Source organism: Panthera uncia, chromosome F2, assembly GCF_023721935.1.
Source record: "Panthera uncia isolate 11264 chromosome F2, Puncia_PCG_1.0, whole genome shotgun sequence".
In the NCBI taxonomy this organism is placed as follows: domain Eukaryota; kingdom Metazoa; phylum Chordata; class Mammalia; order Carnivora; family Felidae; genus Panthera; species Panthera uncia.
Window position 1 is genome coordinate 75,928,866 of NC_064812.1, and position 16,331 is coordinate 75,945,196.

The 16,331-nt window shown below is 37.0% G+C and overlaps 1 protein-coding gene across 1 annotated transcript in view; it reads left to right on the top strand.

Moving 5' to 3' along the window:
- TCEA1 (transcription elongation factor A1) overlaps positions 1 to 16,331 on the top strand; it is a 42,673-nt gene extending 26,342 nt beyond the window's left edge. The window contains exons 5-10 of the mRNA XM_049633392.1: positions 1,179 to 1,324; positions 2,772 to 2,828; positions 3,780 to 3,934; positions 6,057 to 6,203; positions 13,053 to 13,124; positions 14,752 to 16,331. Coding sequence (XP_049489349.1) covers positions 1,179 to 1,324; positions 2,772 to 2,828; positions 3,780 to 3,934; positions 6,057 to 6,203; positions 13,053 to 13,124; positions 14,752 to 14,760 — 586 coding nt within the window. The 3' untranslated portion in view covers positions 14,761 to 16,331. The remainder of the gene's footprint in view (positions 1 to 1,178; positions 1,325 to 2,771; positions 2,829 to 3,779; positions 3,935 to 6,056; positions 6,204 to 13,052; positions 13,125 to 14,751) is intronic.

Here is a 16,331-nt window from a genome sequence, read left to right on the forward strand (position 1 = left end):
GTTCTGTCCACTGTATCTGTTTATGAAGTTTTTATTTTTTATTAAAAAACAAATTTTTTTAACATTTATTTTTGAGAGAGAAGAGACAGAGCATGAGCAGGGGGAGGGCAGAGGGAGAGAGGGAGACAGAGTCTGAAGCACGCTCCAGGCTCAACGCTGACAGGCTGACAGTAGCAAGCCTGATGTGGGGCTCGAACCCAAGAACTGTGAGATCATGACCTGAGTCAGAGTCAGACACGTAACCAACTGAGTCACCCAGGTGCCCCATTATTTATTTATTTATTTTTAATTTTTTATTTTAGAGCAGGGGAGAGGGGCAGAGGGGGAGAGAGAGAATCCCAAGCAGGCTCTACACTCAGCAGGGAGCCCGACATGGTGGGGCTCAATCCCACGACCCTGGGATCATGACCAGCCCTGCATCAGGCTCTGTGCTGGCAGCGTGGAGCCTGCCTGGGATTCTCTCTCTCCATCCCCCCCCTTCCTCCCTCACTTGCACATGCACTCTTTCCCAAAAACAAACGAATAAGCTTAAGAAATGTTTTTAAAAAAAGTTAATTGAAACCCCGCAGAGAGTAATTTTAGTGAGACTCTAAGAAGTTAATCGGCAGCAGTTGAAATGATTGGGTTGACTCAAAAACTGTTAAACTGTCCTTGACTGAGTTGATGTTTCTGTGGAGAAATTAAAGAGACATTTTTATATTCTTACAATTCATTTGTCACTATACATGTTTTTTATCCTGAAGGGAGTGTTTTAAATATAAACCTCTTTGGTTGTCTAATTGGAATACGGTTTTTTTAACATGTTTTTCCCTCTAGTTTTGGTTGAGAGCTGTTGTATTCTTTGGCGTCATCCCCTCCTCCCCTCGTGTAACCGAAATCCTTGCTTTTGATTTATTGTATTGAGCTGTAATGTGTATTTTCTTAAATATTAAAAATATTGTTTAATGTTTAAAAAGCTCAAATGTTTAGTTGGTTAAAAAAACATGAAATGAGTCTCAGATTTAATAAGATTTTAACTTTTTAGAAACGTGTATGCAACACCAGTTTTGTTTTCATGTCACTGAATACTGTGTCATTTGTTTAGGTCAAGAAATTTTGTTTTTGGATAGTAATGCTGTTATTTTAAGAGACTTTTTCCTGACCTCTTTTTGGCGTGTATGCGTGTGTGTGTATTTTAGTAGTTCCAGTGGCAACATAAGCAGCAGAAAGGAGGAGGCAAATGCCCGAGATACTTATGTTTCGTCTTTCCCTCGGGCACCGAGCACTTCTGATTCTGTGCGGTTGAAGTGTAGGGAGATGCTTGCAGCCGCTCTCCGAACGGGAGGTAAGTTCAGTGTGCCCTGTTCCATCGCCGAGTCCTTTGTTCGCGCCACCTCTGCCGCGGCCACCCCCGTGTGTCTGCCTCCCCAGCAGCAGCCCCGTGCTAGCTACTTGCGCTGCTCAGTGCAGGAGGACGTTGTGGCAAATAGGGCTTACTGCTGGCAGAGAGGTACGGGCATCGTGGGGCCTACTGTGTAGTTCCAGGGGAGAGATTCCTTCTCGTCTATGGATGTTTCCTTTGTTTACAGTAACTTAAAGGGTTTTCGCAAATCTCTCCCCTCCGCTTGTAACCTGCAAAGTATAGTTGGCCTTTGAACACTGGGTTTGAACTGCGCAGGTTCACTTATAATGCAGATTTGTTTTCAACACAAACAGTACAGTCCTATAAATGTATTTTTCTCTCGCGATTTTCTTAATGGTATTTTCTCTTCTTTAGCTTACTTTATTATAAAAATACAGTATATGATACATATAACATGTAAAGTATGTGTTGTTTATGTTATTGGTAAGGCTTTTGGTCAACAGTAGGCTATTACTAAGTTTTTGGGGAGTCAGAGGTTATATGAGGATTTTCTACTGCATGGGGTGTTGGCGTCCCTAACTGCTGTGGTGTTTGAGGGACAACTATAATTACTCTGCTCCCCAGATTGAGCGTTAATGATACTGTGTTTGGGTCCTGTTGTTAAATGTTAGTATGAGATATGGTATTTAAGTTTTATATTTGTAATTCCATTTTCTACCTTTTTTTAAGTGAAAAAGAGATCTTGATTTATATATATGCGAGCCTTAATTTAATTTGAAGTTATCCATTCTTATGTAAAATTTTAACTTTTAAGTTTTACATATAGAAATGTTTATCATCTTATACAAGTTCATTCTTTTTCTTTTCTATTATACTTGATCCATAGTTAGTATGACCTGTTTTTCTCCTTACTCTGCCTTTTCTATTTTGATTCCCTGTTTCTTTATATATTTTTTCTTTTTTCTTCCTAGTTTCTTTTTATTTCCTTCTATCTGTTTGAATATTTGCATAGGAGTCTTCTGAGTGTGTCCATATATGTGATTGGCAGATGAAATGAATGGTTTCTTTGCATTGAAGCCTGAGTCACAGGAGACAAGACAGTTCTTTCTATAACTTTCTCTACTCTCTGCTGGAGCAACCAGAATTTATGGAGTTGTGAAATGAGGAATTGCCTGCTAGATCAATTACTTCCCCGCTCCTGAGGGATAAGGAGTCATCATTGCAGGAGCACTGTGGACATTAGGTGAATCCAGAAGAGTCTAGTGGGTAGTAAAGAGACCAGATTCTAATGAAACTAAACAAAAAGGACTCTTTATTAAGGCAATGGGGTTGAAGACATAGGAATGCAGTTTAATTTATTCTCTATTGCAATTTTCTTTTAAGATGTCATAATCACTTATTCTTGACAATTCTTTGTGCCTGTGTTTAGATGACTACGTCGCTATTGGAGCCGATGAGGAAGAATTAGGATCTCAAATTGAGGAAGATATCCTTTCTGTGCATATTCATGATTGTTTTAAATAATCTGGTATAGATTAACTTTTTTCTTCCTGTATAGAATTTAGAGTTTCATTTTTCAGTTTCTATCTTGATTGTATTGTTTTGCTGGGAAACAATAGGGCATGTCATTTTATTGTTGTTTTCTTGTTAATCAAAAGGAAAACATATGTGTCGATAGTATTTTTACTTCTCTGCCTTGCAAATTGAGAATATAACACCCCAGTTGAAGTCGTGCAAAAGGGTGTGGAAAACATACACACCACGTGTGAAGTAGGGTTTCATGTTTGAGGGAACTCAGCAAAGCATATGAGGTCCCCTGACTTCATCATCAGGAGGGAAGTGTGTTTGTGCCGAGCACCATTGAAAGGGCTTTGGAAGAGGGGACTTGGCATGTCTGGGTGACAGCGTGGCCCTGGAACTATCCATGGCCTTGTTAGATGGTATGCTGCGCTTGGGGCTTGCTTTCTGTTGAGAGGAAAAGAACTTGCTGAGCTGGGGCAAGAAGCGATCCTTTGGGGCCACCGTGAATGGGTTTCTTCCCAGTGGGTCCCAAAGGAGCTGTGTCATCAAGACTTTTAGGATCCTTTGTAGAATTCAGATTTGGGCAAGCCAAAGTTTATATAAATTCAGGCTTCTTTTTACAAGTTTTCTCAGACTGAGTACTTAAGTTACTTTTTGAAACATTTCTAATTTGTGTGCTGCTGGCATTAAACATTATGAAGAAAGTATTGCTCATTCTTGATATAAAAGCAGGATCACTATTACTTGCCAGTTCCAGATCAAGCAACGAGGTAGAAGCAGTGCCTTGTTAGCTTAATCTAATATTGGAAACTGGTGGAGAACTGCTTAGAAATTTCAGGTATTCTTATTTTGGTGAACTAGGGAAAAAAATACCTTACTTTCATAATTTAACCTTTTTTCCTTAACGGCCTAGTACCTATATATCAAGAAATAAGGAATACAGACATGAAATACAAAAATAGAGTACGAAGTAGGATATCAAATCTTAAAGATGCTAAGAATCCAAATTTAAGGAAAAACGTACTGTGTGGAAATATTCCTCCTGACTTATTTGCTAGGATGACAGCAGAGGTGAGTATATGTGAAAATAACGTTTCCATGCTGTGACTACATGATGCCAAGTAAAAGTCTGTCTGAATGATGAAGTACTATATAAATACTACATTTATAATAAATCCTTATTAGCTATTCTGATATTTATGTGTGTAATGTACTAGACAGATATGTAAGGTGATTGAATCAGTTGGTATCAGTACTTCGTCGCTTACACAACTGTCCCATGATCTTTGGTCGATTGCCTTAAATCGTTGTCAAAAAGCAAAAGTGTTTTTACTTACTTTGGATTCACATGAAGTTGAAGATTTGAGTATCTAGTTGCAAGCAGACTTTGTAACTTCTGAGTTCTTTTCATGGTTAAACCCCATAAAACTGGTCACGTCATATCGACTATTCCTAAATTTTAGGGAATGATGGAAAAAAAATTCAGAGCTTGCTATTTATAGACATAGCTGTTCATACTCTGCAGTCTCATTATTTTATTATGCATCCAAGAGAATGAATTTGTCTATATAGCTAATAAAAATTGTTATATTTTTAAAATTTATTTTTTAAAAAACCTCATTAAAATAACTTGAAACTTTAGAGACCAGAGTGTAATAATGATCGTCTATATATCCGTCACCCACGCTTCAGATATTTTCAAGAGTTTGTCACCCTTTTCACCTATCCCTTTTTTCTTTTTGCTTCTTTTCCCTTGAGACATTGTATCTTTTTAGTTTATAAACCTGCGAGAGATAACCTTTAAAAATAGAACTTTCTACATTGTCATCACTACATCCAACAAAGCTAACAATAATTCCTAATTTAGATTCATATTTTCCTGATGGTACATTACTTTCTGTCAGGAGCCACATCAACATACTGCCTTTAGTTTGGTTTCTAAAGATTCTGTATATATGCATTTAAATCCATAGCAGTCTCTTCTCTTACCCCTGCCCCCTTTTTTCCTTCATGACCCTGACCTGTTGAAGAAACCAGTTTATTTCTTCTGTATCCCACGGTATGAATTTTCTTTTTCTCCCTCATGATGTTATTTAAGTTTTCTGTCAACTGGAAACTAGCTCTCTAGGCTTGATTACACACAAATTCCGCTGTTTTCCCCACAAAGACTTGTCAACTGGTGATTTTTGCTCCATGCTGCACCACATCAGGAGAGGCACAGCGTCTTACTGCTTTGGACTGTTAGCACGCTGAGATGGGTCAGGGGGTTTGGATGCGGACAGTCCAGTGCTCCCGTTGCAAAGTTCTCCTTTGACCTTTCGTCTCATGTGTTCGTTCACTGATGCTCCTTGCCTCAATTGGTTATTTTATTAGGAGTTGCAAAATAGTGACTTCTAAAGTTCTGTCCCTCCCTTCACATCTTTAGCTAGATTTCTTTGACAAAGAAGCACTTTCCCGTATAAACTCAGGCACTTAGTTACTCTTTTGGGTTGGATAGGAAAGGCAGGTAAATGTGGAACTGTTGCCCTTTAGTTAGCAGTTTATCAGAATGAGGAGTTGGTGTCGTAGTAATGGCCACTGTGGGCTTTTGTTTCTGTTTTTGCCTCCTTGTGCTCTCCTTTTTCAGTATCATCATGGATTTGTGGCATTTTTATTTACCCAGTGGGGATTGATTCTGTACAGTAATTTATTTTGATGGCTGAAGAAACTGTCCTATCCTTGGCTAATGGGAGCTCCTTCATCTTAGCCCCTCTGTCCGTTTGACTCGACTGCAAGAGTCTTTGGAGGCTTCCGTGCTTCTCTGGCACAAAAAGATGACCCTAGCTTATCCTGTGCATTTCTTGACTCAAAATGGGAACCGAAGATTCCTCCAAAGGTCCCTGGTTCCTTTTTGGGGAGGGCGATGGTAGAGACCACAATCTGGATACTAGAGGTGCTCATTGCTACAGGATTGTTACGTTGTTTATAAACCTTTAAACAGTAAATCTCATTTTCACATACAAACTTATATTTGAAGAAATTTTAAAAGGAAGCAAATTTACAAGTTCTATGAGGAAAAATACTAATTTTTCACTTTTAAAACTTTAGAAGTTGATTTTTGTTCTATTATTATTAAGCTAATTGAACATAAAAAGCAGTCAGGATATATATAGAAGGTGCCTATAACTGAGTGGTATTGCCACCTCCTTGACAGGAAATGGCTAGTGATGAACTCAAAGAGATGCGGAAAAACTTGACCAAAGAAGCCATCAGAGAGCATCAGATGGCCAAGACGGGTGGAACCCAGACTGACTTATTTACATGTGGCAAATGTAAAAAGAAGAATTGTACTTACACACAGGTTTGTGATTGTTTATAGATTCTTATTTTCATATTAAGAATGCTTGAGGGTATTATGCTAAGTCAGGTAAGACAGAAAGACAAATACTATATGAGTCACTTATATGCAGAATCTAAAAAACAAAGGAAATGGATAAACCAAAAATGTTTGAAACACTCAGATACAGAGAGCAAACTGGTGATTGTTGGAGAAGAGGGGTGGAGGGGTGCATGAAATAGGTGAAGCGGATGAAGAGGTACAAACCTCTAGGTATAAAATAAGTCACAAGGATGTGGTAACATACAGCATGAAGAATACAGTCAGGAATGTACTAACTTTGTATAGTGACAGAGGGTAACTAGACCTATTCAGATCATTTCATAATGTATAAAAATGTCTAATCACTTGTACACCTGAAACTAATCACAAAATTGTATGTCAGTTATAATTCAATTAAAAATAACTAAATGGAATGCTTGCAACTCTTGTTTCAAAGCAAGTAGTAAAGATAATTACCAGTACTTTGATATTTCTCAAGAGGAGATGTGGTCTTTTCAGTGTAAGAATGCTCTTTTAAAAAAAATGTTTCTTTTGAGAGAGAGCATGCACGTGCACACGCAGCAGGGAGAGGCAGAGAGAGAGAGAGGGGGACAGACAGAGAATCGCAAGCAGGCTGCATGCTCTGTGGAGCCTGACAGGGGGCTGGATCTCACGGCTGTGAGGTCATGACCTGAGCTGAAATCAAGAGTCAGACGCTCAACCACCTAAGCCACCCAAGCGCCCGAGAAATGCTTTCTGAATACTAACAGATTTCACTTAATTGAAAATAAGCTGATATGTTTATACTTTCATGGAAATTGTTACTGTGAACGCTATATGAATTAAAGAAAATTAATACAACACATTATAGGATTTAATAAAATGCCCATATTCTTTTTCTAAGAGTCGAGCAGTTGATTATTGGTTAGCATATAATCAGGTTATAATTCTTTTTATTTGGCAGGATCATATAATTTAAGGAAAGTTCTTTATTCTTCCTCACTTGGAGCATGGCTACTTTTAGCGTAACTGCTTTCCAGACACCGATTCCTTTTCTGCCACATATTGATGACTTTTATCTTCAAATAGAATGTGACTAACCCTTTTTGTTCTTGAACAAAAGAGCTGTGAAAAGAGCCACATAATGATTATTTTTGTTGTATATGTGTGTGAAAATGGTTTATCAAACTATCATTAATTTCATTTGTCAAGAAGGTATTTTTGTGCTGTGTCTGTAATCTACTAAATTCAAAGTTTTCCCGTTAGAGAATAATTTACAGTTAATGTTTCAGGGTAATAGATTTAGGGAATTGAATTTTCTGATTGACAGAAAATTAAGCTGTTAAGAAAGTAGTATTACTAAACTCTGTAAGTTACAGAAAAGATCCTTTAGTTACTTAGTTTGTTCTTTAACTTTTAGAGGGTGTTCTGTTCTCAAGGTTAAAAATTCAAAAGGTACAAAAGATTATGCGTAGAAAGTTCCCTTCCCACTTTTGCCTGCAGCTACTTGGTCCCACCTCCCTGGAGGTAAACCAGGATTACTGGTTAGTTGTGTGGCTTTCTATGTGTTTTATGCCTGCATATACAAATATGAATATATTTTTGTTTTCCATTTTATTTTATTTGTGTGTGTGTGTGTGTGTGTGTGTGTGTGTGTGTGTGTGTGTGTGTTTGGTTTGTTCATTGGTTTATTTTGTAATCTCTACACCCAACGCAGGGCTCTAGCTTACGACCTTGAGATTGAGAGTCCTATGCTCTTCGGACTGGGCCATTCAGGTGTCCCTGTTTTCCCATTTCGTAGAAATGTGGTAGCACACCACATAAACTTCTGTCTCTTAGTTTTTTAGCACTCCATGTTCAGATATGCTCTACTTAACCAATCTAAAGTCCTCTACCTTTTTGAAGTCTTTCATTTAATCATAGTTCTATATCTGATATTTCAGTATTTTATTCTGTGAAAGTATTACTACTGATAGTCACTAAAATACATTAACAAATGAAAATGGCTTCAGAAATATCTGAGTTTGGATTACTGTGTTTTCTTTTAATCATGTAGAAAAATCTTGGCAATGAGAATTCTATCCTGAAAATGCCGCATAGTAGGAAGTATTAAGTGTAAATAGAAAGGTATTTAAAATAGAATAAAAAAATTCTGTCAGTAGATCTAAAACTTCCCAAGTTGTCAGAGTAACAGATATAAAAGACTTAAGTTTGACACTCGGGTTAACATGTATCTACCAGGAGACCAAATTTTTTCCAGAGAGCAAGAAGTTCCTCATACTTTTAGGGCCCCAGTTTAGGAAGTATTTAGATACAAATACATAAGAATAGTTCAGAAGGATTTTTCAAGGCATTTTTTATCTTAAAGCCTTAAGTAAACAGAATGCTATTCTTTTGAGAATGCCTCTTCTTTATCTTCCTTTGGGCTTTTGAGTTAAAAATCATGTTGATAGTTTACAGGTATTGTGAGCTGCTCATCTTTGAAGTGGTAACATACTGGATTTCATCATCCCACATTCAATTTAAATATATGTTATTCAGAATACACTATTTAGGTTCTTGCCTTCATCCATTTTCCTTATCTCCCCTATACTTAAACCTAAGAATAACTTTTTTTTTTTTTAATTTTTTTTTAACGTTTATTTTATTTTTGAGACAGAGAGAGACAGAGCATGAACGGGGGAGCGTCAGAGAGAGGGAGACACAGAATCCGAAACAGGCTTCAGGCTCTGAGCTGTCAGCACAGAGCCCGACGCGGGGCTTGAACTCACGGACCGCGAGATCATGACCTGAGCCGAAGTTGGCCGCTTAACCGACTGAGCCTCCCAGGCGCCCCTAACTTTTTTTTTTTTTTTTTTTTTAATGTTCATTCATTTTTGAGAGAGAGCCAGATCTTGAGTGGGGGAGGGGCAGAAAAAGACAGAGACACAGAATCTGAAGCAGCACAGAGCCAGACACAGGGCTCAAACTCATGAACCGCGAGATCATGAGTGCCGAAGTCGGACGCTTAACCGACTGAGCCACCCAGGCACCCCACCTAAGAATAACTTCTAACTTTAATAATGTATTGTCAGCTTCATTCAGGAATGCTCACTTGAAGGAGATAATCTTCTGTCTTTGGAACCTTGGTTTCAGGAATTCTCTTAAGTGGAGAACTTCAGAAGTCTGTTATGTTGCTAAAATTTTTAAAGATCATATTAGCTTATTATTTTTTTTCCCTGAGTTCTCTTTTTAATTTAAAATTTTTAGTGGTGGTAAAATACACATAACCTAAAATTGAGCCTCTTAGCCATTTTTAAGTATACAGTTGAGTAGTAGTGCATTCATAATATTGTGCCAATCTCCAGGATTCTTTTTCTTTTGTAAAACTGAAACTCAATACCCATTAAAGAGTAACTGTACATTTCCCTAACTCGTGGCAACCACCAGTCTCCAAATTTGGCTACTCTAGGTAGTCAGAAGGATAAATGGAATAATACAGTATTTGTTCTTTTCTGTCTCTGGCTTATTTCTGATATCTATTCTAAGATAGTAATTAGAAACACAAGTAAAGATCTGTGTGCAGAGCAACATCACTAATCATCAGGGAAATGCAAATTAAAACCATATAGTATTCATAAATGGTCATCCATATTATAGCATGTATCAGAATTTCCTTCCTTTTAAAAGCTGGATAGTAATCATGGAATGTATATATCACATTTTGTTTACCCACTCATCTGCTGGTGGACATCTGCTTCCACCTTTTGGGCTATATTGTGGATAATGCTGCTGCGGACATCTGTTGTACTATACCTCTTTGACACCCTGCTTCCCATTCTTTTGAGTGTGTTAGGAGTGAGATTTCTGGATTACATGGTCATATTAGCCTTTTAAAGCGATGTAAAGTACCTATTCATAGAAAAATTGGAAAACACAGGAAAATATGAACAAGAAATTTAAAATCGCCCATTAATCTGTGCTCAGGGAGAACAGTGGTCAGTATTTTGGTACCTGCAGTATTTTGTGAATTTTTTCTTATCTAGTTGCAGCCAATCATTTTAGATACAGTTGACCCTCGAGCAACACAGGTTTGAACTGCGTGAGTTCCCTTCTACACAAAGTTTTTTCAGTAAATATATATCCAGTGTTGAAAATGTATTTTCCTTATGATTTTCTTAGTCACATTTTCTTTTCTGTAGCTTGCTTTAAGAATTTAGTATATAGGGGGTGCTTGGGTGCCTCAGTTGTGTCTGACTCTTGATCTCGGCCCAGGTCATGATCTCTTGGTTCGTAAGATAAAGCCCCATGTGGGCTCTGGGCTGACAGTGTGGAGGCTGCTTGGGATTCTCTCTCCTGCTCTCTCTTTCCCTCCCCCACAAGGGAACACACATGTGCTCGCACTCTCTCAAAGTAAATAAACATTAAAAAAAAAAAAGAATTTAGTATATAGTATGTACAACACACAAAGTATGTGTTAATTGATAGTTTCTGTTATGGTAAGTAAGGCTTCTGGTCACTAGTAGGTTATTAGCGGTTACGTTTTTGGGGGAGTTAGATGTGGATGTTCAACTGCATGAGGAGTCGGCAGTCTTAACCCCCACATTGTTTAAGGGAGGAATGTACTTCTTTTCACTTAGCTACTATAAAACGTAAGCCTTTTCCTTTAATTGTTTGAAAAACAAAATACAAAACCTGGGTAAACATCTTAATAGCTATATAATGTTCCATCAGATAGGTATGCTCTTATTATTTCCCTGTTGGATATTTAACGTGTTTCTAGTGTTTGTGCTGTTGTAAATTTACACTCTTCAAACATTCCTGTACGCAAATTTCCAACCCCTCAACTTTATGAGGAATTGGCATATAATTTTATGTATTTAAAGTGTACAATGTGATGATCTTATACACATATACATTGTGGAATTATGACCAAGATCAAGATAATTAACATATTCATTACCTAGTTCACTCTTCCTTCCCTCCTCCCTCCTTCCCTCCCTCCGTCTCTCCCTCCTTCCCTTTCCTTCCTTCCTTCCTTCCTTCCTTCCTTCCTTCCTTCCTTCCTTCCTTCCAATGAGAATGGTTAAGATCTACTCTATAGTCACCGTGCTGTACATTAGATCCTCAGAAACTTAACGTTTTATAACTGAAATTTATACCCCTTGACCTATATCGCTCCATTTCCCTCTTCTCCCAGCTCTTGGCAACCACCTTCTATTCTCCGTTCCTATGAAATCATTTTTTTCTTTTTTAAGATGCCACATATAAGTGATACCATACAGTATTTCTCTTTCTCTGTTTGGTGTATTTTATTTAGCATGCCTTCCAGGTCCATCTGTGTTGTCTCAAATGGCAGGATTTCCTTTTTAATGGCTGAATAATATTCCATTGTGTATATATAGGCCACCTTTCTTTATCTATTCTTCCATTGAAGGACATTTAGGTTGTTTTCATAGCTTGGCTATTGTAAATAATACTGCAGTGAACGTGGGTGTGTAGATATCTCTTTGAGATACAGATTTCATTTCCTTTGGATATATACATAGAATGGGATTGCTGGATCATGTGGTATGGTTTTTCTTTTCTTTTTTTTTTTAAAGTCAAGTCTACCCCTAATGTAGGGCTTGATCTCACAACCCTGAGATCAAGAGTTGCATGCTCTACCAACTGAGCCAGCCAGACACTCCTACAGTAGTTGAAGTTTTAATATTTTGAGGAACTGCCATCCTGTTTTCCGTAATGGTTGTACCAGTTTACATTTCTACCAACAGGGATCCCTTTTCTCTACATCCTTAGTCTTTTTTTTTTTTTTTTAATATATATTTATTTTTGAGACAGAGACAGAGCACGAATGGGGGAGGGTCAGAAGGAGAGGGAGACACAGAATCTGAAGCAGGCTCCAGGCTCTGAGCTGTCAGCACAGAGCCCGATGCGGGGCTCGAATTCACGGATTGTGAGATCATGGCCTGAGCTGAAGTCGGACACTCAACCGACTGAGTCACCCAGGCGCCCCGGTCTTTATTTATTTATTTATTTTTTAATGTTTGTTTATTTTTGAGACAGAGACAGAGCATGAGCGGTGGAGGGGCAGAGAGAGAGGGAGACAGAATCTGAAGCAGGCTCCAGGCTCTGAGCTGTCAGCACAGAGCCAGACACGGGGCTCGAACTCATCAACTGATGAGATCATGACCTGAGCCGAAGTCAGATGCTCAACTGAGTGAGCCACCCAGGCACCCCAGTCTTTTTGATATGAGCCATTCTAAATGGCTGAAGTGACATAAAGTGGTGTATCCTTGTGGTTTTAATTTGTATTTCCCTAATGATTAGTGATGTTGATCTGTACACAGGTCTTTATTTGTGTTTCTAGTTACTATCTTAGGTCAGATACCAAGTTCTTAGGTCATAGAGAGTGGATATTTAAGGCTCTTACCTTGTTGCTGCCTCACTTTTAGAAAGGTGGTGGCAGTTTATATTTTTTAGAATGAAACATTTATAATTTTTACATCTCTGCTAATTTATAAGAGAAAACTGATGTATCTTTTAAGTGATGATGAAATTTTTCTATATTAGCATTTATGGAAAATATAATGGGTGACTTAGATGATTTCCACTTATCTGGGAGAAATTAAACATGAAAAGACAAATACGGAATGATTTAGAAAAATGGAAGTTTTGAAATATGTGTCCCTTTGGCATTTATTTCGCTTACCTGAACTTGTTTCAGGCTCTTAAACATTTTATTGTGGTACTGTTGTGGTTATTGTATCTCCTAATACAGAATGTTCTTATTGAGATTGGACTTCTTACAGTATTGTAAAAAGTAATATTTTTCGCTTGATTTTGCTGTAGGTACAAACTCGTAGTGCTGATGAACCAATGACAACATTTGTTGTCTGCAATGAATGTGGAAATCGATGGAAGGTATGGCACTTTCTTATATTCATATTTTACCCATTTATAATAGATTTCTTCACATCGTTTTATTAGACTACCTAGTTATCTAGATATATATATATATATATATATATATATATATATGCCCATGCTGTTCAGTGTTACGCAAGTCAATGGCGAACTATTTGTAAAGGAATATACTATACTATACTCTTAGAAATTAAGAATGTTAATTTGCCTGCCTGCATATTGTTTTGGTGCAGGAATAACAGGATTGAATCTTAAATGTGCAATTACTGTGTCAGAGTCCTGTGTATACTGTATTCATTCAGTTGCTTCCACTGTTGTACTTCCAGAAAATCTGTACATGAGTATTACCTGTCCTCATGGATTTGTGATTCTGGGAAGATTGCTTTACCTTGTTGAAATCCATTTGCCCGATGGTTTTAGTGTTTATTTTAAGAATTAACAGATGAGCACTGCCATGGTTTTGGTAGGCTTTTCACTGAGCCTTCTTATCACCTAGATACTCCCGAATTAGCCCCACACAGGCAAGCTTATGTTTAAGTGATCCCTTCTTGAGTGATTTTTGTGAGCCACAGAAATGTAATTTAAACGCGAGAGAAGATTTACACATCACTTCTGAGACCATTTTTATTGTTAATAGAGATAAGGATGTTCAGTTTGTTTGGTTGGAGAGCTCACCTGGTGGGAGTATAGTCTTTGGAGCTAAACAAGTTTTGAACTCCTTTGTTGCTTATCTTTTTAGTGTATTGTAATTTTACGTCCTATTAAGTGTAAGTAATATCTACATCATAGGCTGTGGTGAAGAGTACAGATAATATATTTAAAGTGCCTGATAATTGTTGGTATTCCAAAAATGCTGGTTGTATTTATTAGTTTTTGAGAAAGCTTGTATGATGCTTTTTTTTTTTTTTTAAAGCTATACTTAGCTTTAGACCTTTTGCTCTAATGCTTAAATTATTCACATAAGTTAAAGCATTTTCTGAAAATCAGAGGTGAATTAAAAGTAGACAGGTGGGAGTATTCTCCACAAATATGGTATAGGATTTGGGCCCTAGACATTATTTTAGGGGTTGAAGTTTTTTACATTGGTTGAAGGGAGGGACATTCATTATTTTCAGTCCTTTTGAGCAAGTCTGGCTTTTCCAGATAGCTCTTTACTTTGCATAATGGGTGATGATGATGATGGTTACTATTACTGTGCACATTGCAGTTTGCTTTGAATACAGGCTGCGTGCAACATAGCTGTGACATAGTACCTGCTGGATGTTAGGAGAGTTCAATTTAGTGTAGAATGATAGATAGGGTGGCTTACTCTAGAAGGTTAAGTTTGAAATGAATTTTTGTTTTGGAATTATATTTTTTAACCTAAAAACATTAAGAAGGGCACTTAATAAAAAATATTTTATACTATTTCTTCAGTTATATATTCCTACTGATTCTAAGTTGGAAAAGTCAAACACATAGGATAGGTGACTATTCATGTCTGAGAAATATAGCATCTTTTTCAAAAATGCCTCTTTCTTCAGCAGTGTAAGGTGTATACTGTGTTAAATGGGGGTGGGGTATACACTCCATTGTCTGTATATAAAGGTCTCATGAAATACTTCTCTTTTTTTTTTTTTGGCAGTTCTGTTGAGTTGGAAGAAATGGCAAAATGCCTGGACCATTAAATGGATTTTCTAATTAGCTTTAAAACTAGGCCATCTAGTTTTCCTGCAAATCAGATTTTTAAAGTAACATACATCCCTTGGGTTAGTCTTGGTTTTTGACATAGCATTCCTTCCTTAAATGCCTTCTGTAGTATCAGATCATTAGGGAGACCACATAATAATTATATGGTATCTGTTTCAAAACATTTTTTTTTTCATTTTTGTAGTAAGTTGATATTAAACTTTTGGCAGTTTATTTTTACCTTTTTTTTTCCTTTTAAAAGGAAAACGTACCTTAACTTTTTTACAGTCCAAAACATACACTGTAGAAATGTTATTCTTCTCAGTTAATACATAAATGGAAATTGCGTTTTTTCCCCATATTGGCACATACCTGCAAATAGCAAAGGAGAAGAAGAGGTAATATAAGTTTATCAGACGTGTGTGTATTCAGATAATACTTGACCAGCTTATCTAAATTGTACATAATATTTGAACTAGCCTATGAGATTGAACTTAATTATTATGTTCACAAGTCTGGGATAATTAGATATTATTTTGCATTTGTAACTAACCGTGATAATCATTTCTTGTAATTTCTTGTACATGTTTATGACTTGTTCTTAATAGATTTTACTTTTGGAAACATGACTTGACTTTGTTGAAATCAGTTTGGTTTTATTGTTTATTTACCTGTTTGACTTTGTAGTGTATTTTGGTTTTGCGGAACACTGTTGTAGTTGAGTAGGTTTTTCGAAAGTCCCAGCAAAGGCAAAGAATGAAATCTTCTGACCATTTTCCCCCTCATAGGAAGACATACCTGGGAAGAAAATGATAGTGTTTTAGTGCAGTATAGTTACTGTAAACAGTTTATGACTTGATTTTGATTTGGAAATCTTTACTGACCAAGGATTAAGTTTAAGGACTATATATATAAATCATTAAAGCTGTGGTCTTTCCATATGGAGGTTGATAGAAAATACTTTTGTCCCGAGTCCAATTTCTCGACTCTTTTTCTGTCACACAATGAATGAGGTTGTTCAACAAACTGAATACATGGGCTGTGATGCAACTGGTGTTACAGTACAGGTCTTATAATTAAATTTTTTTTAAGTGCGTACCATTTGTTTTGTTAGGAATAAGCAAAAATGATTTTCACATAGATTCCTTAGGGTACACTTGCTCTGGCACGTCTTAGAGGCCACTTTTACAAAGCCCACATTTTTATCATGCTAAATCGATACTCTATCAGACTCCTGTAGAAAGACTTCAGTGTATGCTTTGCACTCCCCTTTGCTCCCTTTCCCCACTTTTTAAATGCAAATCAATTTGATGTAACACAGAAGACAACATTCAAGGTCCATGTTAGGGCCCCGTGTGTGAGCATTGACCCACTGGTACTTCCTATCTCTACTTTGTCAGTTCTCAGATTAACCTTTATCACTTGAAAAATAAAGTGCATTTTTGGAAGAATAAAACTAAAATAGTACCACTTTTAAATTAAGTGATCCATTTTTAAATTTGTAATCCAATAAAGTTTCTTGTTATTAAACATGTA